This window comes from Ruditapes philippinarum, unplaced genomic scaffold (genome assembly GCF_026571515.1).
Source record: "Ruditapes philippinarum isolate M1 unplaced genomic scaffold, ASM2657151v2 ctg1385_1_1_1_1, whole genome shotgun sequence".
NCBI lineage: Eukaryota > Metazoa > Mollusca > Bivalvia > Venerida > Veneridae > Ruditapes > Ruditapes philippinarum.
Window position 1 is genome coordinate 54,175 of NW_026854172.1, and position 23,056 is coordinate 77,230.

The window sequence follows — 23,056 nt, forward strand, 5'->3', positions numbered from 1 at the left end:
ATATTATTATATTAGATATAATATAATATCATAAATATTATCATTAATCCTTTTTATGGTCCATATTATCTTATTATATACAATATAATATCATAAATATTATCATAAATCCTATTTTATGATACATATTATCATATTATATACAATTTAATATCATAAATATTGTCATAAATCCTATTTTATGGTCCATATTATCATATTATATACAATGCATTATCATAAATATTATCATGAATCCTATCATTTCATGAAATTTTATTTCTTATCATATCATATGATACTTAATCAGATACATATAAACAAAACAATTTATCCTTGATTGTTTTGATTTATATGTATCCAAATTTCTAACATTACCGTTAAACATAAGTCTCACGTTGACATATATATTCATTTATATGTATTATACTAGATGATGTTCTATGTCAATCTGAATAAATTATCTGCTCTGCTCTGTTCTAGGAATATCATTTTATATATTATATATCATATAATGTTATCATTGCTAATTTAGTTATAATTATATTACTTTGTCAGGCCAGACCCAGTAGATTCAAAAAGATTTAAGCATTCTCTAGTGATGAAGATGTTGTTTCTTAAAGCAACACGCCTCCAGATGCATGCTTATTTTCATTAAAATTTTGAAATTGAAATTGTATAGTAACCAAAAGGAAGCAATTTACACATTATAAATGGCAATAATAACCTACTATAATTACAAAAAGAGGTTAAAATATGCAAAAATGTTCTTACTGCTTTAGTAACGCAGTACAAATATAGTGTTACACATAATGAAAAATTCACAACTGATTGCTCATAACATGACTTTTGAATCTTTCTTCTTTTACTAAAATCTTTGTACATTTTTCACCAGTTTGATTTATTGAAATATTTTCACTCATTTGAAGGCATGCTGCTTTAATTAATTCAATTGGAATGATTATATAAATTCGTTCAATAAGATCATTATAATTGTTTACCTCACTACTTTCTGTTGTACTTTCAGGAGGAATGTTATCATCGGTGTTGTTAATGTTTGCTGTCACATGCTTTGATCTTATCTTCGTAATATTCCCGTACTTTTTATTTACAATATGAACTTTCTCTGGAACTAATTTAGATGTAATTTATTTAAATACACATCATGAAACTAAACACGTTATTCTTTATTTATACACTCTATTTTATTTATTTACTTATTGATTGATTGATTGATTGATTGATTTATTTATTTATTTATTTATTGATTAATTTATTTATTTATTTATTTATTTATTTATTTATTTATTTATTTATTTATTTATTAAATTAATATAAACTAAAGCTATAAAGTTATACTTCTAATTCTTTATATTTGACTGCTGTCACTATTTATCTTAATATATTAACATAATAAATTATCTACAAATAAACATCAAAACTAATGACAACTACCTTTGTTGTTGTTGTTGTTGTTGTTGTTGTTGTTATTGTTGCTGACGAGTGCATGTTTTGCCAGGTCATATTGTTTGACAAGTAAATACAGTAGGAGACCTGAAAGTAAATGACATATAACGTGTTTTGAACTCTTATGAGTGAAATAAAATATTTCCAGGACTATATTTACAACAGTCATTCAAATATACACGGTAATCGTTCATGATTTATTCTACAACACAACTGACCAAATTATTGGAGAGGTCATCAGACCTCTCCACAGTGTTGAGTTTGATTGCTGGCGGCATCTATTTTTGCGTATCAAATTGAGTTTAATGAATCTCATTTACAGCCTAAAACATTAGAACCAGCCTATAAACATTGTTATGCGCATGTCCCGATTCAAAATACGACTTTACTTAAACGAAAAATCAACATCGACTGTAGTAAATTGTTTATTGTTTTGTGAGCAACGAATTCGAAAAAAAAGAGACTTTTTTTAAACCCCATTTTTTATAATTTTTTTATTTTTACAATTTTACTGTTGAAAATTTTAAAAAAGAAAAGTTAAAATTGTTTTATGGTGCGTAACATCTTGGTAAAAACATTTTTCTTTAAAAAATAACTAAATCCGGGGGGTTTTTTTGGCATTTGTCTCGAAGCCTCGTATCCTTTAACGGACGCTTTCGTAACACTAAACGAAAAGACCATCATAGCATTTTTTCTGATTGTCTCGAACAGTTCGTAATTTACGAATCATTGTCAACATCTCGTAAAGTTACGGTAAAAAAATCGAATAGTTTATCAAATGTAAAAAGCCGATATGTTGCTATTGTTCGACTCATCAAAAGTTCTTACTTTCCCGCCAAACGAACAATTAAATAAATTTCAACAGCTGTAAAAAGACCTGTGGCATGCTTCGTTTTAAAGAAGCAAACTTGCTGTCTTGCCAATGAAATTTTCGCTTTGATTTTTTAGCAACAAAAAAAAAAGTTAATTAAATGTGCTCATCGCATATGTCACATATTTTGTTGATCTTACCAATCATAAATACCAGCGTAAATATCATTAATACCAGCGTGATTATCAGTATATCTTTAACATCGTCGTCATATGGGACTGAAAAACATTATAGTAAAATAGTAATATTAAATTGTATCAAACGAATAATATGTTCCATAATCTAGAACTATAAGAAAAATGCAATTCCTTTATTACTTTGTATAATGACAATATAAATGTTTATTTATTTATATGTTCATCTCTCCTACTTCATTGCAGATTTGCATTCCCGTAATGCAAAGGTGCATGCATTGTTGTGGTCATGATGTTATTAAATTAATACATCAAGCTTATTAACTAAATGTCTAACTCAAGTGTTAACATGCGGGACATAAAATCCTTTCAGCTACCATTATCAAGGGGCAGGACGTGAAGTGGTTGCACACTTGGTTCAAGCGAGCGAATTGGTTGCAAACTTGACAAAATGGCAAACACGGCGTGATTTTTTGAAACGGGTGAACGAATTTTTGCCAGGCAAGTGGGTTTCTTTGTTATTTTGAAGTTCATTATTATGTCTATTCCATAATGCAATATATATATATACCACACTCGGTTTAAGGTTTCAGCATCCTAGATTCTGTTTTGACGAAGTTATTGAAGATATAAACTGATCATGTAGATATTTTGAAATTTGACTGTTCTGGTCGATTTTTCTCCTAATTTATTCGAATTTGTAAGTTTTGAACTGCATTTAACAATAACAAAATATGTTTCTGCCAATGCAGTACAAATGGTTTAGTTCGCAAGTCCGAAGATAACGTTCAATACACAAAAATATCTTGTTCAAGCAGATTAGATAATGAATGCTATTGAGCCGTTGTGTTGGATATGTTGAATTCACACCGTCCACTTGACTAATTACTGTAATATCGTATTGCATGCCAGGTTTAAGGTCTACCAACTGATACCTTATTTTATTTTGAGCATATGGAACAGCTACATATATATCCCTCCTACTAATTCCTGCAGCTGTAGAATTATAGCTTACATAATAACAGTCAACTCTACTCATTGCGTCGTTTTTGAACCAGATTATTTCCCTCTCAGAATCCAGATCACGTCCCCGCACTAAGACCTCGAGTAACTCATCAGGTGGAAGCGATGCTATAATGTACATAGCCTTCAATATTTATATTAAATAATAATTTTTATGGCTTTACATCAAAATGCAATAAAAATATGAATATATAAGAAAGTTTTTAGTTTTACTGTTCCATTTTTTGTGATTCATTGTCGTTAATAATGGTTACTGTGTTTAATCGGTTATCATTACCAGCGTCACAAAACGTATCACGAGTCACGGTCACAAAACGGATCACAATTCCCAAAACCAAGCCACGGGCCATCAAACGGATAATAACCCATGGGTCACAACACGGAAGAAAGACACGCGCAACAACACGGATCACGAATAGCGAAACCAAGCCAAAGAACAAAAACCTATCACGAGTCATGAAACCAAGTCACGGGTCACAAAACGGGTCACGGGTTACGAATATATATAAATAATTATACATCTGCCGTATTTTCTTAATTTAAGGATTTGTTATTCATAACAAAATAAAAATTATCAAACGTAAAAGGGTATTTATCTTGATAGATTTCTCAATTTGAGCGCACGCGCGTCTGGATTTATTTATTATCATTATTTATTTATTTTTATTTTTTGTTAATTCATTTATTTATTTTTATTTATTCATTTTTTATTATTGATTTATTCTATTTATATATATATATATATATATATATATATATATATATATATATATATATATATATATATATATTATATATATATTATATATATATATATATATATATATATATATATAATATATATATATATATATATATACATGTATTAGCATATATATAGCAAAAGAGCTGAAGCATCTGTCTCTTAAGACAAAAATGTAAATATAATTTGCAGTAAATGACCAGAGCTAAGTTATAAAAGATAAAAATGCTATTAGATAATGCATAATGTTGAATGGGTAACCTTCTATAATAATATATATCAATAATACGAATACGTACATCACGGTACATGTATATCAATAACATTATAGTATGAGAATCAGTATGTCTTCTATCAAAAAACGCAAATATAATTTGTAATTATGACCAATGCTAAATTAAAATATTTTAATATTGAAGCAAATGACCAATTATTTTGTATAGAGTAGGAGTATGCGTGTCCTGTTGCAATTTAGGCTTAAATTAATTTCCTTCGAGAAATTTTGACACAGAGTATAATTGTTTCAATTGTACTCTTATGATAGATAAAGGTAGAATTCTAAATTTATCATATACAAGTATACTCAATTAATAGTAATTTATCTGTTTTCATAACGAAAATTTTCTTGCAAAATCAATGAAGTAAGATATATTGTTATAAGAACATATAATTCTAAACAGTTTACTCACATAACTCTAATCGTGAATGATGGTCAAGTATCTGGAAATTAGGAAGTTCAAATCATGTTGTCTGGGAGGATTCGCCATCATTTCGGCTATGTTTGATTGTCTGTGTACATTATACAATCATGTCTATATATAAATCCAACCAGGAATAATCTTTCAGCATGTAGTAATTCATTTATCTTGTAATCTTGTTTTAAAGATTTAATTTTTTACAGAGTAAATCCAAACGTTAATGTTGAACAACGTAAAATGAGTATTTTAAAGTTCAAAAGTTAATTGGATATTTCATAAATGATCAGTGATGGCTGTATATCTCGATAATCAAAATTCCTATAAAAATGTCAGTAAAATTTATATAACGATATATATCCACTTTTGCACTTTCAGTGTAAAGAAAAAGAATATAATATATATAAGTATTGCAGTATTTAACTACAAATGTTATTCCAGTTCAAAGAAAATGGTACTGTATAAAATTTGTCAATAGCGCGCATTTCAAAGAATAAAAGGGTTTTGCGTGATTCATTACAACTTGATCAAACCAAGCCATCTCCCTTCCCATGTGAAAGTGTACAATTTGCGCGCCTCCTGCTGTTATTGTGCAGTCATTGCTGTTATTGTGCAGTCAAAAGATGATCAAACAAATATACAGTTGTAAATTCCAGACATATGGAACAGATTAATTAACGTTACAGTATAGTCTTGAAATACATATTTTAAAGAAATTGGTGATTGTTACTAATAAAACATAAACGAATTTATATGCGATATAAATTACAATTTCACCTTTATGTGCATCTGTTGGCCGATAAGCAGAATAACTGTGTACTAGTATAGGGGACTAATTATATTTAGTTAATGCAAATTTATAATGCCATTAGAATAAATTAAGCAAAATTGTGTGCCCATATCTGGCCGAAAGAAATCGCCATGACTATAACAATATGAAATACAAAATTAAAGTACAGTACAGACAACAATAAAAAACGTTCAAAATAATAGCCAAAACAGTAACATAATGTTATATGATCGAAGAGAAGGTGGAAAGGGAGGTGGTTATGGTTGCTGATTTGGTACACTTTGCTCGTTGCGCTGTCAATAGCGACAACACAACCTATATACTTATCGCCTTTTCGTCTTGTCGCTAGCGAAACGCGCCAAATGGCGCGTTGTCGCACTGTCGTCCTGTCTCTAGCGAAGCACGCAAAACGGCGCGTTGTCGTGAGGCGCGTTGTCTCGATGTCGTCCTGTCGCTTGACTTATAAGCCAACTTCGATTTGAGCCGAGCGACAATGCTACATCGCAACAACACGCAGCACGACAACGAGCCGTTTGGCGTGCATCGTTAGCGACAGGACGACAAGATGAAAGTCCGAAAACGCACCAGTTGGCGCTTTGTCTTGTTTTCGCTAGCGACAACACGACAATCAGAAACGTTCCAAATCAGCCATCATAGCTAGTGGATAAGAAACGGTTAAAACATTGGAAAATGTAAAGTGATAAGAAACAAGCAAGTACGTTTTGTAAAAAAAATGTTATGAAGAAGCTAAACGCTGCTTGGTTGAAATTGATCACCTGTAAGCAAATCACTGTGAACAGCAGAATAAATTAACAGATAAGCAAAAGTGGTGTATAATTACCGAACTGATTACTGATAAATTATTCAAAATGACATAAAAGATTTTATCTAGCTATAAAATATTTTTATGGCTAATGAATATTTTTTGCGGAAACCAAGAATATAAAGTTTTTGAGAAATAAAGTTGATAGTTGATAGTCTGGGGGCTTAATAAGGGGCTTAATTCCGAGAAGATCCAAATAATATAGGTTTAAAAAATTGAGTACAAGTGTAAAATAATCAAAATACACTAGAATGACAAGCTTTCCCCCACGCAACTTCGTTTGAAATGAAGGCTCTAATATTTTCAATTTTAATATTTTTCTTGAAGTATTCAGGAACAAATTCCATTGTAAATTGGCTAGTTGTTCGTGTTCGTACCTAGTTGATTTGTACCAGTGGACATTATTTTTGTCATTTGTTCATGCTTAATAATTGTTACTATGAATAACGCTTTTGTCTAATATGTTCGATGATTTTAAGTAGGCATTTGTTATTTTGATTCTGGCTGATTTGTACATATATTTGTCTGTAAATTATTATTAAATTGTTACATGTTTTATGCTCTTCAATATTGGAGGAATAAAAGATATTATAATTACTTTATGCCAAAATGTTTTAATAACAAATATTGAACCATCCAGGCACGCAGAGCAGAGCGACCAGGGGAGAGAACTAGAGCATTACGTTTTCATAAGTCTATATAGATTGCTTGCCCCTGGGGAATATTGCAAAAATTATTGACCATAATCACAGATTCGGTTTTATTGTTGATGAGATAATGTAAAGTGCAACATCTCTAATGTGCCCTTTCACCGGTTTGAACGGTTATCAATTCTTAAAAGTGATGTACTGGAATCCATTACCCCGAAGGAACATAAGAATAAAATACCACTGAATAGAAAAAAGGGACAATTATTTACAACTGTTTTTGTGATTATAGAATTATCCAACGAGCCATAAAATAAAAACTACAAAAAGTGCCAAATCGCAGACTCGGTCTTATTGATTCTGTTGATGAGATGTAACGGAAAGTGAAATCTCATTGACGCCCTCTGGCACCGGCTTTATCATTAAGTTTTACACTCTCAAGCAGATTGCTTGAAACATGTGCGACAGTAATACAAGTTGTTCCTTTGTCATAATCAAATTTATGACGTTTTTTAAAGCATTAAGTTTTTTATATAAGGGGAAACATCTTATGAAGTCGATGACATGGAAATAGAAATGAAAAGCGGGCTTAAATTAAAATATTTTTTCTTTCATTTTTATATAAATATAATATCATGATAAACAAAATACAAAACAATTTTCAAAAAATCACATCCGAAGACTAAGATACATATGAACTTTTAGTGTAGCCTTATAGGCATGACAGAACGTTACTTAAAATGTTAAGGAAACATTTATAATAACCCAAGTAGATTGAAGGAAATCACGGGGCTGGAAATATTTTTCCAAGATTTGAAAACCATTCGATGTAGGTCTAACAATTTCATGTGGGCAAATTTTCAAATCCTTCCCTCACCCGTTGTTTTGTATATCCATTCTTATTGTGAAAAATGAAAAGCGTTATAACGTTTTTCACTCACTTTGGGCTAAGACTCACACAAAAAGTTCAATTCAATTCAAATATATTTCCTTATTATCCTTTGTAGTTTTTTTTCCAAATTTTAGTGTCTCACTTGATCTATGCAAACATTTAAATTTAATAATGTTTAGGCTTTTTGACCTAAAGTGAGTTCCTTAAACTAAGGCAAAAATAGGTTTTATTATGGAACACCATAGCTGCCTCATGTTGTTACCGTCGTGAATTACACGATTTTGTTTTACTCCTAATCATGAGAATTATGTCTGTTTGTATTTGGCGGGAAAATATTATATTTCTTTTACTCCAAAACTTATGAATTGTGTATTTTGGTATTGGCGGGAATTTATTTCACTTATGAATTACTCCATATCATGACATTCATGACTCTTTAAATTGGCGGGAAGAAACACTATATAAGTAAAAATGTAGTAGTGTAAAAGTGTAAAAAAAGCGAAGTGTAGATGTGTTAAAAATGTCGTTAAAAGGTGATTAAAAAGTATAGTTGAATGTAAAAGTGAAAATAAAATCTGAATTTAAAAGTAAATTTTGTTGTCTTAAATGTAGTAAAAGTTAAAAGGAAATTAAAAGGAAAAAGTTTAGAAAATCTGCTACAGTTACATTCCGTTTTATTTTTCCTTAACAGCGTCTTATTATGTATAATATAAGTGTTGGCTTGCCAGCATTTTATGGAAACCTGTCTTAACGAAGTCTTATTAGGTCAAATATTAATTTTATCTTGTCAAAACGTAGTGCTGACTTGTCTAAACACTGTATTTTCATTTCAAAACGTCATGTTATCATGTGCAAATCGTATGTAAACATGCCGAATGGAAGTCTTTATATGTCTAACATGCACGCCATCTTTTGGAATTAAGATTTCATTATGTCTGAAGAAAGACTTGTTTCAATGTGGTGTTGAATTGTCTTGAAATTATCTTATCATGTGAAACAGCCTATAATTACTATCTTTTTGTCAAAGTGTCATTTTATATTGTCAAGTTTCTGTGTTATTTTTCTAAACATCGTCCTTTAATGGCGAAGTATCTTTTTTTTTCAAATGTGGTGTTTACTTGTTGAAACACAGTATCATTATGTAATACAGTGGCGTTGACTTGCCAGTTTATGACGTTAACATGACTAAATGCCGTCTCATTATGTCAGTTAATCGTGTTATCCTGTCCAGATGCGATGTTGTCAAAATTAAGTATCACGTGACCAGAGCGACTAAAAGATAGAGCAAAAAAGATAACGGGACAGTTTAGCAAAATCAGACAGCGCTTTCACAAGAGTGAAGAAATATACACAATTATTAGACATAATAAGACTGTTTCTGTGTTTTACAAGAAAACATCAAATTTCGACAATATAACACTTCTGTTTTACATTATAAGAAAGAGTTTAGACAAGTCATTACCACATTTCGACAAGATACCGCATTTTTTTTTACTTTTTTGACTGAGTTTAAACCAGTCAAAACTGGTTATTGACAAAATAATAATAAGGCATGATTTAGCCCAGTCAACACCCCATTTCGGCAAGATAATTCGGATATTTGATATAAAAAGACATATCAGTAGTGTACGTTGATAAATTAATACAGTTGTTTTACAATAAAAATATGGAGACAAAGTGATCCCTCGGAAGCATTAATCACAACAAAATTACAAGAAAATCGCAGACTCGGCAATGTTTAGACATTTAAACACCGTATTTTGACAAAATAACATGGCAGTTTGATAAAATAAAGCTGTGCTTTTACAAGTCAACATCAAATTTCGACAAGAGAACACTACTGTTTCAAATGATCAGACAGTCTTTTGAAAAAAACAGCTCCATAATTTAACCAAAAAGCGCGACTAGTTGACATAATATGACACATTTCAGACAAGCCAAAACGACATTTTTGACATGATAACACTACTGTTTGAAATAATTAAACAATTTTAACACAAGTCAACATCACATTTTAAAGATAAGACTATTGTTAGGTATAATAAAGCAATTTTTAGACAAGTCGACAAATTCCAAAGGCATTACAACGTTTATAGTTGACATAATAAGACGTTTTCTGGGCAAGATAAAAAGAAATGTAATAACATGAGGCAGCTATGGCGTTCCATATTATATTCTCTATCCTCAGTACGTTATGTGTATGTCTATAACACACTGAACTGCCGGGTTGAGATCAAAATAACTTCTTAAATTTATAAACATGTATAATGCATGGTTATTAGTGAATTATGCGATATGATCTATGTTGTGGTACCCTTTTACACTTTTTGGACAATTTTGTTTGATGTAAAATAACATCTTAAACTATCTAACATTTACACAAAAATATGAAGCACGTGATATCACTGTAAAATCAGCTTCAAAAAAATCATATACATTTATCTTACATTTCAATCCTTTCATAAAAAACACAGAAATGGAATATCAGTAAATATAAACCACTTAAAAGGTGTTCTAAAACAAATATACTACATGCCAAAAACAATACTCAAAGCACCAAATCACAGTATTATCAATTATATAACCTCATGTATAATATTACAGAAAAAAGAGTCGTCATACAATAAAGTAATTATAATTGAAACCTGATTACAATCATTTATTTATTTTTTTTTTTTTTTTTTGCAACTTTTAATTTAATAAATGCTTAGGCAGAGACCATTTTTTTTTAAAAGATGTTTCGCATGACAGGGAAATACTTGTCTTCCGTTTTATCGTTAGTATTTTCATAGGCTTTACTGCTTTTAATTGTTGAAATATAAACCTTCAATAGTTCAAACTATCCATGTCAGTTCATTGTTCATATAAACGACTCATATTCCATTACATGTATACGTATTTTTTTAAATAGGAAACTATGGCTATATTGAATGGTTTGGTATCTTTCGTCATCTGATTCCTGCAATATATCAAACAAGTTTAAACATAAAGTAAAAGTAAATTTTATAGATACATTAAGTTTTTTCCGAATTTAGAGAAATTTGTATATACTTGTATTTTGACAAGATACAAATAATGCTCTTTGGAAAAATAAAACGTGGATAGCAAACCATTTTTGACAACTTTTGATATCTTTACACATTCAAATAATAATTAAGTTTTTATAAAAATAAGCCCAAAATGTAAGAGTATAAATGAAGATATTAATGATGCCTATTTGAAAGAATATAAATTTTTCTCATTTGGAAAGTGGAAAATTTAGATATCTGCAATGATACATAATTATCTACGGTGGCACAAAGGTGACATGTGTGTATTTTTATTTATCTCGTTGCCATGAGATACTATGTCGTGGCCACGAGTTACTAAGGCGTGGCCACGAGATAGCTAAGTCGTGGCCACGAAATGCTATGTCGTGGCCTAGAGTTACTAAGTCGTGGCCCCGAGATAACTAAGTCGTGGCCACGAGATACTATGTCGTGGCCACGAGTTACTAAGTCGTGGCCACGAGATAACTAAGTGGTGGCCACGAGATAATTAACCAATCAGAATACACTATATATATTATGAATTTTTTAAACTTAACTTACTTTTACATGCAACATTAATCTTTGAAAATAGTGAAGATATTCACTTTGAGCTTGTCTTTGTGATCATATTAGAAAGTCACCTTCCAAGATCCATCAGAAAATAATTGTGACTGCATAGCTCTTTATTGGGCAAATTTTGTGATCGAATTGGTCAGTTTGTACGTACTACAGCCTGTTAACCATGTTTATACGATAACATGAGATGGAATAAGTCCTTGTTTTTTTTATTTGGAAGGGACTTTGCCCATGGACAGTAGATAGCCTATAAGGTAAATTCCTTTTCTGATGAATAATTTAGAAGAAATAAGCCATGGTTTATATAACCCAGAAAGATGATTGCACCTGATCAGTAGATGACATATAATAACTTCGATGTCATTGGGTCAAAAATCAGGGTCACAGTGACGCTAAATGTAAAATTATTGACCAGTCAATAAGTTGTATAAATGGCACTTTTACAGTCTGGTGAAGTAGGGGCATCCTTGTACTATAGCACATGTCTAATTAGTAAGGTAAATTCATATTAATAGTGTAATATGATTGGTTATTTATCTCGTGGCCACGACTTACTAACTCGTGGCCACGACATAGTATCTCGTGGCCACGACTTAGCTATCTCGTGGCCACGACTTAATAACTCGTGGCCACGACATAGTATCTCGTGGCCACGACTTAGCTATATCGTGGTCACGACTTAGTAACTCGAGGCCACGACTTAGTAACTCGTGGCCACGATATAGTATCTCGTGGCCGCGACTTAGCTATCTCGTGACCACAACTTAGCTATCTCGTGGCCACGACAAAGTATCTCGTGGCCCCGACTTAGCTATCTCGTTGCCACGACACAGTATCTCGTACGCACGAGATAAATAAAAACACAAACATGTCATCTTTGTACATATCGCAGGGAGTGGTGTATAGAATTTTTTTTATTATTTTTTTTTATAAATAGGTATGATATTTGTGATAACTTAATGTAATCATAATGGAATACTATAATAATATACATACCTTTCTTAAACACTTGTAATAATAACCAGAGTATGACAGCAATGAGGATAAAAACAAATAAACCTGAAATAAATTAATTATTCATATCATTTTAAAATACAGTTTAATTCGAAATGCATAAATTCAATACTGCAATATCAAGTTCAATGTGCATTTTTACTTTATGCTTTTCAGTGGATTACTGATTTATCCGTGAAAATTATATTTGATAATTTCACAGTGAAAATTATCAAAATATAATTTCACACTTTTCAATGACGAAACTACTTTTTAAGATTTTCCCCATGTGGTATCTCAATTTTATTTTTGCTGACTATTTTGACAATGTCAGGCTGTTTAGAGAAAAGCAAACCTGAAATTGATTAATAACTTAAATGTCAAAAGTGATAAAAAGAAGAAAACTTACTTCTATTCATTCAAATTACCAATCACCAAATATCGTCTCTTAATTTCTTTGTTTAATTTTTACAGTCTGAAAAATACTGTGGTGCTCACGGACATTTGTACGAGATAGGTTGAGTACGTGAGTATATGTTTGATAACCTTGATTGGCTGTAACCCCTAACGGCAAAGGGCCCATTGGGATTCTGGGTGATTCCTCTAGAAGCAGCTATTGGTGCTACATACAACATTAGCTAGGTGAAACTAATCCGTTCATTAGACGGGCATATTAGTGCATCCAGACCTGGTACACAGACAACTAGATAGCACGTCATTTACTTATCGTATTGAAGGTTCTACAATGGTGGCAGCGGTTATTTGAGAACCAGTTTTGCCAGTACAAATCGCTACCTGCAAAACAGCAGATTTTAGGTGAGGCAATTTTTTGTAACCTAAAATAATCGAACCATGTGTCTGTTTACGGGTGTAATTGGTCTAAAGACAATTGCATTTATTTCATAAGGCACTTTTACGTGTAATTTTCGGGTAATTGAGATTATTATTCGAATTTGGCGGATTTTTTCCGTGGAGACACCAAAGGAAATAGCCACCCGGTGTTCAGTGTGAAATCACCTAGTCAGTTTTGTGCTTTTGGTCTTCCATCGTATTTTATTAAATTTAACATTAATTTAATAGAGTAATTTGTTTATTTTTTGATAAATAAGTTTTTTGTTGTTTTCTTGTAATTTGTACACAAGTAATCGAACCATGTCAATGCAAGATGACTTGACAGGTGTGGCAGACGCTTCATCAATAAAGGATGGGCCTGTCGCAGGGCTCCATAGCCTTGTAGCAGTTAATTTTTGTGATATTGGCCAGTTAATGCTAATTCCTGGAATCGGTAAGAAATTAGCTGTAGCCCTTTTAGCAGTTAGGGAAAATAGCGGCAATATCACACCAGAGATTTTGTCAGTTATTTGCCGTAAAAAAGTTTACGGAGGATGAGCTAGCGCTTATTGATTTTACGTCCAATAAGTGTTGGCCAGCTGAAGAGAAAGAGGATCAGTTGATAGAAGCCAGTAAAGGGCTTTCTCTAAAGCGTGAAATGGATGTGGCTTCTCGGCTTACGGCAAAAGGTCCACAAATGGATAGCCAAGGTTAGGAACCTACATCGGGTGAGGATGCATCTTGTGGGGATCCTTATCTGATTAGTAGGTATACCCCAAAGGTCATTGATTTCTCTTTTAGGAGGGGACGAAATCCTTGGCACGATCTAGAGGAACAGAAAACCCAACATGTGGGTTGTCATGGTGAGGCCGACATTGGTAAACCATCATACTCAAGGGAGTTTGGGGCATAGCACAGTCAGCCTATGGCTGCCGAAAAATGTGGGTCCAGTTTGGTTATGAATACTTTGAATTCATTACCAGATAATCTGACCTTTAATGGTAAGGGCTCCTGGAAGGCTTTCTTTTTAAAGTTTAGCAGGTATGTCAAGTCTTGTAATTGGTCGGATGGGGATAAGTTAAATGGTCTTTGCTGGTGTTTGACTGGGAAGGACATGGAGTACTTTGTCATTTTGAATGACAATGAAGAGGTAGACTCATATAGGAGTCTATGCTTATTGCTGGAAGCGCGGTATGGGCATCATGATTTATCTGCTGCGTTTCAAGCACAATTCCAGCAGGCTTGCCAAAACCCTGATGAGTCTTTGGAAGATTTTGGAGAACGACTGTTGGTTCTGGCGGTAAAAGCATTCAAGGGATTGCCAGTCTCATTTATTGATGAGCAAGTTATTAGTCGTTTCTGCCAAGGACTGCTTGACAAAGGTGCAGGGCATCATGTTTGTATGCAGTCACCGTCTAGTATTCAAGGGGCAATTGAAGTTGTCAGAAAATACCAACAGGTAAACAAGGCCATGTATGGTAAAGGTAGAAAGGATACTAGGCAGTATGATGGGGAAAACTGCAGTGTATACGCAATTGAAGCTACATCGGTTAGCTCATCTTCCACCCTGGATAACCTTACTTTAATGAGGGCGATCCAACAGTTGGAACAGAAGTTTGATAAGGCTATTGGTTTAGGAAACCATAAGAAAGGGCCTTATGTGTGTTTCAATTGTGGGAAGGAGCGGCATTTTAGAACAAATTGTCCTGATCTAGGGTCTGGGAAATAGACTGTTTGTGGTACGGAATGACCATTCTATTTTGAGGTGGCTTATGGGGTTCCGGGAGCCACAAGGGCAATTGGGGAGATGGCTGAAGGAGCTGTCTCGGTATAATAATGTGTTGCAACACTTCCAGGTTGTGATCATGGGAAAGGGGTGCAGTGGCTACAAGTCCGGACGTAGGTCATTGTATCGAGTTCCATGTGGGAACACATCTGGATGAATTGCTTTGTGGTAGGTGTATATATTAATAACAGAGCCAAGGATAATTGGGGGTCCTTCTTGAGGAGGAAGATGATACTGTGCATCTAGTCAAGGAATACAGACCAGAAATTGACATTAAATCGTATTCTGGGGGGGACTAGACGAAGCACAACTGACTACGTGTCTGAAGGGCTAAAGGGGGCTATTTCTCATTATCATAGCCTGCCATCTTCAGGGCATCAGGCTGTCACATGTATTAAGGATCAAGTTAAAGAGGAGTATACCTGGTATGGTTTTGGCCATGATGTGAAACTGCTTGTTTCATAGTGTAAGGTCGGTAAGTCGGTAAGTGTACAGCCGGTAAGTCGAGTGGCAGGAGAAGTGCCATTTGACAATTGATTACCAGGCAGAATCCCCAATGGAACGGGTACATGGGATTGTACTTGTGATGGTGGATCAATTCACTAGGTGAGTTGGATGTATACCTCTTGCGATCAGTCAGTGGTGGCTGGAGAAGTTCCAGAACATGTGTGTGGGGTTCACTGCTGTGAGCTGTCGGTCAAACGACCATTTGGAGACGGTCATTGAGGTGAGTATTCCAGACTCCTGGAGACCAATGCTCCATGTTTCAGTCCGCCGAAAGGTAGTAGTTCTACTTCAGATATGATCGGTGGGGTCACGTTGCGCGTTTTCCATCTGACTGGTTATCGCTCAGAGGCTGTGTATTGAGAAGAGGCTGTTGCTCTCAGTGGACAGGTCTGATTAAACCATAGGTGCTTACTTGGGATCAATGGTTAGAGGCCTCGAAACATCTTAGATTTAAATGTTTCATTGGTATAGGACCTGTGATCTGCAAATTGTGGTATTGGTAGAATAGGCACCAAAATCAAAAGTAACTTATCGTAACTTATAGTGCTAATTGAAAAAGCAAGTAGTTGCAATACCAGTACTGTTAGAACCAGGAAAGGTATCCCAGAAATAAGAGCCTGTTTGGTTAGGTCGTCGGGGTGGACCAACACCTTCAAATAGGATGGGGAGGAGTGTGGTGCTCACGGACATTGGTACGAGATAGGTTGAGTACGTGAGTATATGTTTGATAACCTTGATTGGCTGTAACCCCTAACGGCAAAGGGCCCATTGGGATTCTGGGTGATTCCTCTAGAAGCAGCCATTGGTGCTACATACAACATTAGCTAGGTGAAACTAATCCGTTCATTAGACGAGCATATTAGTGCATTCAGACCTGGTACACAGACAACTAGATAGCAAGTCATTTACTTATCTTATTGAAGGTTCTACAATACATTCCTTCCACACGCAAAACTGTTCTTGATGACATTTGGGCACATTGCAGTATCCTTCGAGCAATAACTGCCGTATGCTTTATGAAAACTTGAAAAGCGATGACAGCCATCAACCCGAAGAATAAGTTAACAACCCAGCGTTCGTAAGGCCGCCTTTCAACAAATCCAAGTTTCCAATTTCCTAGCAGGTATTTTGTTAATATTTACACATCTGTCAACACATATATTATCTGTTACAATCCTCAAATAAGTTTTCTTTCTTTTAAAAAGGTGTATGACTAACAAATCCAGATGATTTCCCTCTGAATCAAACACAATTATTCTCCTCCCGTGAAATACACAACTTTTAAAAATGGCGGCCGTTTACATTTAACAGAGCCAGGACTAATATAAATTCGCAGTAAGTAACAGAAATATGGATGGACGGTTGGACTTTTTTTCCTTATAGAACTGTTTGTTTTAATTATTAAAACAAGCGATCATTCATATTTTTTTAACACAATCAATAATATCACCGCCATTTAACGTTGATTATCGAACTTATTTTTCAGCCCAAGACTTCTTGTACTTTATGAGAAATTCGACTAATACATGTCGATGTTTATTGAAGGCCTTGTTGAAAATAAGATTTTGCATTATATGTGTCTAATGCTTTGATGTATTGTCTTAATAAGTTACCCTCGTTAAATAAAGAGTTTATTATTATTATTATTATTATTATTATTATTATTATTATTATTATGTACATAATATAAGCTAACAGTGGGGAAAACATATTTTAATTTTAATGTAACATAAAGTTAATGTAAAGGAAATTTCATGATGTTTACTAACGGGCTGTTCCAATCATTTGTATCGTTCGATTTTCCATATTGTCATTATGTTTATCAAACAAAGTAACTGTGAATAGATAGGATCGACCGGGATAAAGTGGTTTAATACCAACATGTTGTGGAGAACCATCATCGTCTAATACAATATTAGGTAATGCCATTGCTCTGTGTATATTCAACCTTCTGTATAGTATCTGCAAATAGTAAAACAATACAAAAAAACTCACAAGCACAACAGACATAAAAAAGACTGTGATGAAAAGATCACTTTGCTTTCAAGAAGTTAGCTTGAATGTAAAAAAAAATCTTTCGGCAAGAAGACTTTCTCTGTTTGTTTATGGAGGTACTCGAATGTATGCTTCAAAACGATTGGTTGATACAGAATGTACTTTAGTTTGTCTGAGAAGCTGTAAGCATATAAACACACTCCCAATCCAGCCTGCACTAAGCAGTGAGGGTAAATTTTCTTGCTCAAGAAAACAACGGCATGAAAACCGCCCGACTTTTTAATCCAAAGATTTAACTACACGCCGCAAAGATGAAAAGTGGATAAATAGTATTTACGGGTACAAAATGGCCAAAAGTAATCGGGACTGAATTATTACTAGTTTCTAAACAAACCACATTAATTCTTAAGAACTTTCATAGAACATCAACATTGTTACAGTATAAAATTAGATACCTTAAGAATAGAAACAGAGATGTCACGTTCAATAGAGTAACTGTATGATAACTGTAAACCGTCGGCAGCTGGTTGTAATCTAACATTGACTGTCAGTAACTTTGAATTGGAGGGAGATATAAGTACTGTTGAATCTTTACGTGTACATACGAAATCTCTGTATGGATCTCTGGTATATCCACCATCATGACATGGTCTCTTACACGAACAGTCTGTAAACAAACGTACAAAATCAAACAAAATCTTGAACACTGCCAATTATTTGTTCTACTTACTACTATTAATAAGGTAACATTTATGATTTGTTTTCAAAATCTATTTCTTCCTGCAATGTCAATTTCGTCTTTTATTTTAATTATTATATATGAGCGTGGTAACTGTGTGATTCATGAAAGAATTTATCTTTGAATTAAGATAAAAATTACATTAAGCAGATTGTTCATTTTAAAGCAATGGATAACAAAAAACAACCTGATAATCTTTCCAAACCATGAGGACATCGTTTATATCTGTTATACGACAACACACAAATATTTGGATCGTCTGTTAACTCAAATATTTTCGGCTTTTCAGAATTGCAATATCCCATGTGATAATTGCAGTAAACAATTGCCCGTGAAGTTAGAGAACTTTTTTGAAGTACGATTATACTTTTGTCATGGTCACACTTGCCGAAACAAACAACATTTCGTGCATGATGATAACCATCCTCACACTTGTCTTGTCCGAGTTGATAAATGTCTTGTTTGTTAGCATCGTAGTAAACGATGTTCCGAGCATCTTGAAACAATACAATATAATTATATATGAGCCGTGTAATGACAAAACCAACATAGTGCGTTTGCGACAAGCATGGATCCAGACCAGCCTACGGATCCGCGCAGTCTGATCAGGATCCATGTTGTTCGCTATCAGTTTCTCTACTTGTTATAGAGTTGGTAAGCGAACATCATGGATCCTGATCTAACCTATGTTGGTTTTGTCGTGACGCGGTTCATATACATAATACACTCGTTCTTCTACATAATTATATGAAATTAAACTCTGTTGTTTTAGAGATACAATAAGTTCAATGCTATTAATAGAGGAAACATGCAAGTTCGAATTTCTTAAATTTGGTTGTTAATACTATTGAAATTGACTTGTACCAACAACGAATTGACTGTCCAGAGTTTCCCCGTTTTGTAAAAAAAGAAAGAATCAAATTGATAACATTACTTGGATTACAGTTTCCTTTCGGTGCACAGACCAACAGCACATGTTTAAACTGGTTCCCCGAGTTCTCTACACATTGAGCGTCCGTCCCATTCGGACATAGACTAGTCAGTTTACAATGCTCCTCAAAAGTTGTCCAGAAAAATGCTTCCGATCTGCAGTTTTGAAGTGGAAAAATGGGCAAGTTTCGGAGGTCAGGTTGATAACTGGATATATATGATTGCTGGGATCATATGATATACCCTCCACTTCTTTGTCCTCTAAAGTCTTGTAATATATTTGTTGTAAACAATGTACATGTTCTTTGATAAGAACTAAATTAAGTAAAATTGCGCCGAACCTTGGTGGAAGCATTCCAAATATTTATCTGAAATGGAAAGAATGAAAATTAGAAAAGCATGGTTATGAGACTAGCTATATGAGAAAACATGGTTATGAGACTAGCTATATGAAAAACCATGGTAAACAGACTAGCTATATGAGAAACCATGGTAAACAGACTAGTTATATGAGAAAACATGGCAAACAGACTAGCTATATGAGAAACCATGGTAAACAGACTAGTTATATGAGAAACAATGGTAAACAGACTAGCTATATGAGAAACCATGGTAAACAGACTAGTTATATGAGAAACCATGGTAAACAGACTAGTTATATGAGAAACCATGGTAAACAGACTGGCTATATGAGACACCATGGTAAACATACTAGTTATATGAGAAACCATGGTAAACAGACTAGTTATATGAAAAACCATGATACACCGACTTGTTATATAAGAAAACATGGTAAACAGACTAGTTTTATGAGAACACGCGCTAAACAGACTAATCATATAAGACAACATGGTAAACAGACTAGTTTTATGAGAAAACATTGTTAACAGACTAATTATATAAGAAAACATGGTAAACAGACTTATCATATAAGAAAACATGGTAAACAGACTTGTTATATGTGAAAATATTGTAGACAGACTAATCATATAAGAAAACATTGTAAACAGACTAATTATATAAGAAAACATGGTAAACAGTCTTGTTATAAGAGAAAAAATGGTAAACAGACTAATTATATAAGAAAACATGGTAAACAGACTAGTTTTATGAGAAACAATGGTCAACCGACTTGTTATGTAATAAAACATGGAAACAGACTAGTTATATGAGAACACGTGGTCAACAGACTAGTTATATAGTAAAACATAGTAAACTGACTAATTATATAAGAAAACACCGTAAACATACTAGTTATATAAGAAAACATGGTAAACAGACTTGTTATATGAGAAAAATGGTAAACAGACTAGTAATGTTAGAAAACATGGTAAACAGACTAGTTATATGAGATAAAAATGGTAAACAGACTAGTTATATGAGAACACGTGGTAAAAGGACTTGTTATATAAGAAAGCATGGTTAACAGACTAATTATATAAGAAAACATGGTAAACAGACTAGTTATATGAGAACATATGGAAAACAGACTAGTTATATGAAAACACGTGGTAAACAGACTTGTTATATCAGAACACGCGGTAAACAGAAAATTATAAGATAACATGGTAAACAGACTCAGATAAGAAAACATGGTAAACAGACTTTTTACATGAGAAAACGTGGTTAACAGACTTCTTATATGAGATCACGTGGTAAACAGACTAATTATATAAGAAAACGTGGTAAACAGACTAATCATTTAAGGAAACATGGTAAATAGACTAGTTATATGGGAAAAAAATGGTTAACAGACTAGTTATATGAGAACACGTGGTAAACAGACTTGTTATATAAGAAAACATGGTCTTTGTTTTTACGGTGTCCTTAACAAATCATGTAAGACAGGTCACGTTTGAGCGATAGTCTACTATTTATTCAATTTATGTAGAGCATACCTGACTAAGCTATAATTATTTGGCCTTTATATACTCTTTTGTTTTTTCCGAAGAAATTCTTATATCTTTTAACAAAGTTGCCTATCAATACCAATCTAATTCAGGTCCATGATTTACATACATTTGTTAGAGGCTGTATTCTCATTTCTTCCATTTGGAAGACTAATCAATGTCACTTTTTGTAGTCTATGAGATAAAATATGAACACATGGACGGGTCTATTTTTCATGTAGATAACTTTTGTAAAGGAATGTTGTTGTTGTTGTTGCTGTTTTTTGTTGTTGTTTTTGTTTTGTTAACAAGACTTCTGTATAATTTAGTGTTTCATTTCAACAATTCATTAGAGCTACTGTGTTGGTTTTTTCAGTTATTTTCAGTTATTTTCAAGTTATATTCTTTGATGTATAATAAAAGAATAATACATATAATATATATATATATATTTAAATCTTATCCTAGTACTTACTGAGAGTTTATATCATATTTGCAGACCTTTCACTGTAAGTATATTGGTTGTACCTATTTATGTGTAAATGACATATATTTTGGGAACCCATTTTACATATCAAGTAAAACAAAGATAATTGGCGTTTAAGCATTTAACTCAAATCAAGCAACTAAATCTACATGCTTACATTAATTGAGTACATATCTGAAAAAAATATTAATTTGTTCATCAAAAATATTAAAACAGAAAGTACAAATTAATTGCTAAAAAGTAGGATTTAAAATGTACTTACTGTAACCCGAAATACATTAATTCTTAAGATAAAATAAAAGTTAACCTTCCAATTAAAATAATAATTTAAAAGCTTATTACATAATATATTTACCCTGTTTAATTTATGTACCTGTAATCCTAAAGTTTTTAAGTTAATCAACACAGGAAGTATGACTTTACGCTCCGTGATTTATCATATAGGTAAATAATAAAGTATATGTATATATATAGATTAATCTATTCAATTGGTGTATATAGCGTAACATGTACTATTGACTTAGCGATTTTGGCACACTTTATTGCATCTCGTAAGATCAAAGATATTGAATCGTTTGTTGGCAAGACACTAAAGGTTTAAAGTATAATTAAATGTAACAAACATAATAATAATAATAAAAATAATAATCATAATGACTTTATTTAACAAGATAACACATTTGAACAACATATCAATCTTCTATGAACCCTCAAATCTATGGTATAAGTAAGTGGGAGTTATTGCGATATGTTTAAATTATCTTATTATGAAAAGGTATTGTAGGGTGTTTTTATATAACGCTGATGATCTTTTTATTTAACATGTCGGGTGATCATACTTTTCATTTTAGATATAACATTTTCTGTTTCAAATATTTTATGAGTTGAGAGATTAAATTTTTTTAGAAATAAAACGAAATTTGTACTGGATATTGTGCCTTAATCTGATTCGTTTACCTTGACCTTTACATGCAGTATAATTCCATGAATGCTTGAATGGGCAGTTCTTATTTAAGACAGGAGATTCTTGCCACTAACAAGTTCTAAGTTTAAGAATCATAAGTTTACAGTTGTGTTGTTCTATTTTATTTATACACATTTGTGAATAACAGAACTCCCTATCATTACACTATAGTATATATATGTACATACAAATAATACATACTTAACGATTAACGCAAATATAAGAGGATGTCGTGCTTTGAGGGTACCCCTGTGTGTTAAAAAAATG

At 32.7% G+C, this 23,056-nt stretch overlaps 1 protein-coding gene across 6 annotated transcripts in view; it reads right to left on the reverse strand.

Annotated features, from left to right (window-relative positions):
- Positions 1-22,280, reverse strand: part of LOC132739256 (uncharacterized) — a 34,682-nt gene extending 12,402 nt beyond the window's left edge. The window contains exons 1-5 of one of the 6 annotated variants that reach the window (XM_060726926.1): positions 22,181-22,280; positions 19,454-19,817; positions 18,707-19,015; positions 18,236-18,447; positions 17,555-17,747 (exon numbers count right to left, since the gene is read on the reverse strand). In XM_060726926.1, the coding sequence (XP_060582909.1) occupies positions 17,555-17,747; positions 18,236-18,447; positions 18,707-18,824 (523 nt within the window). In that variant the 5' untranslated portion in view covers positions 18,825-19,015; positions 19,454-19,817; positions 22,181-22,280. Of the gene's footprint in view, positions 1-17,554; positions 17,748-18,235; positions 18,448-18,706; positions 19,016-19,453; positions 19,818-21,813; positions 21,841-22,180 lie in introns of those variants that run through there. The other 5 variants (XM_060726922.1, XM_060726924.1, XM_060726925.1 and 2 more) reach the window with 5 other exon arrangements.
- Between the last annotated feature and the right edge of the window lie 776 nt (positions 22,281-23,056).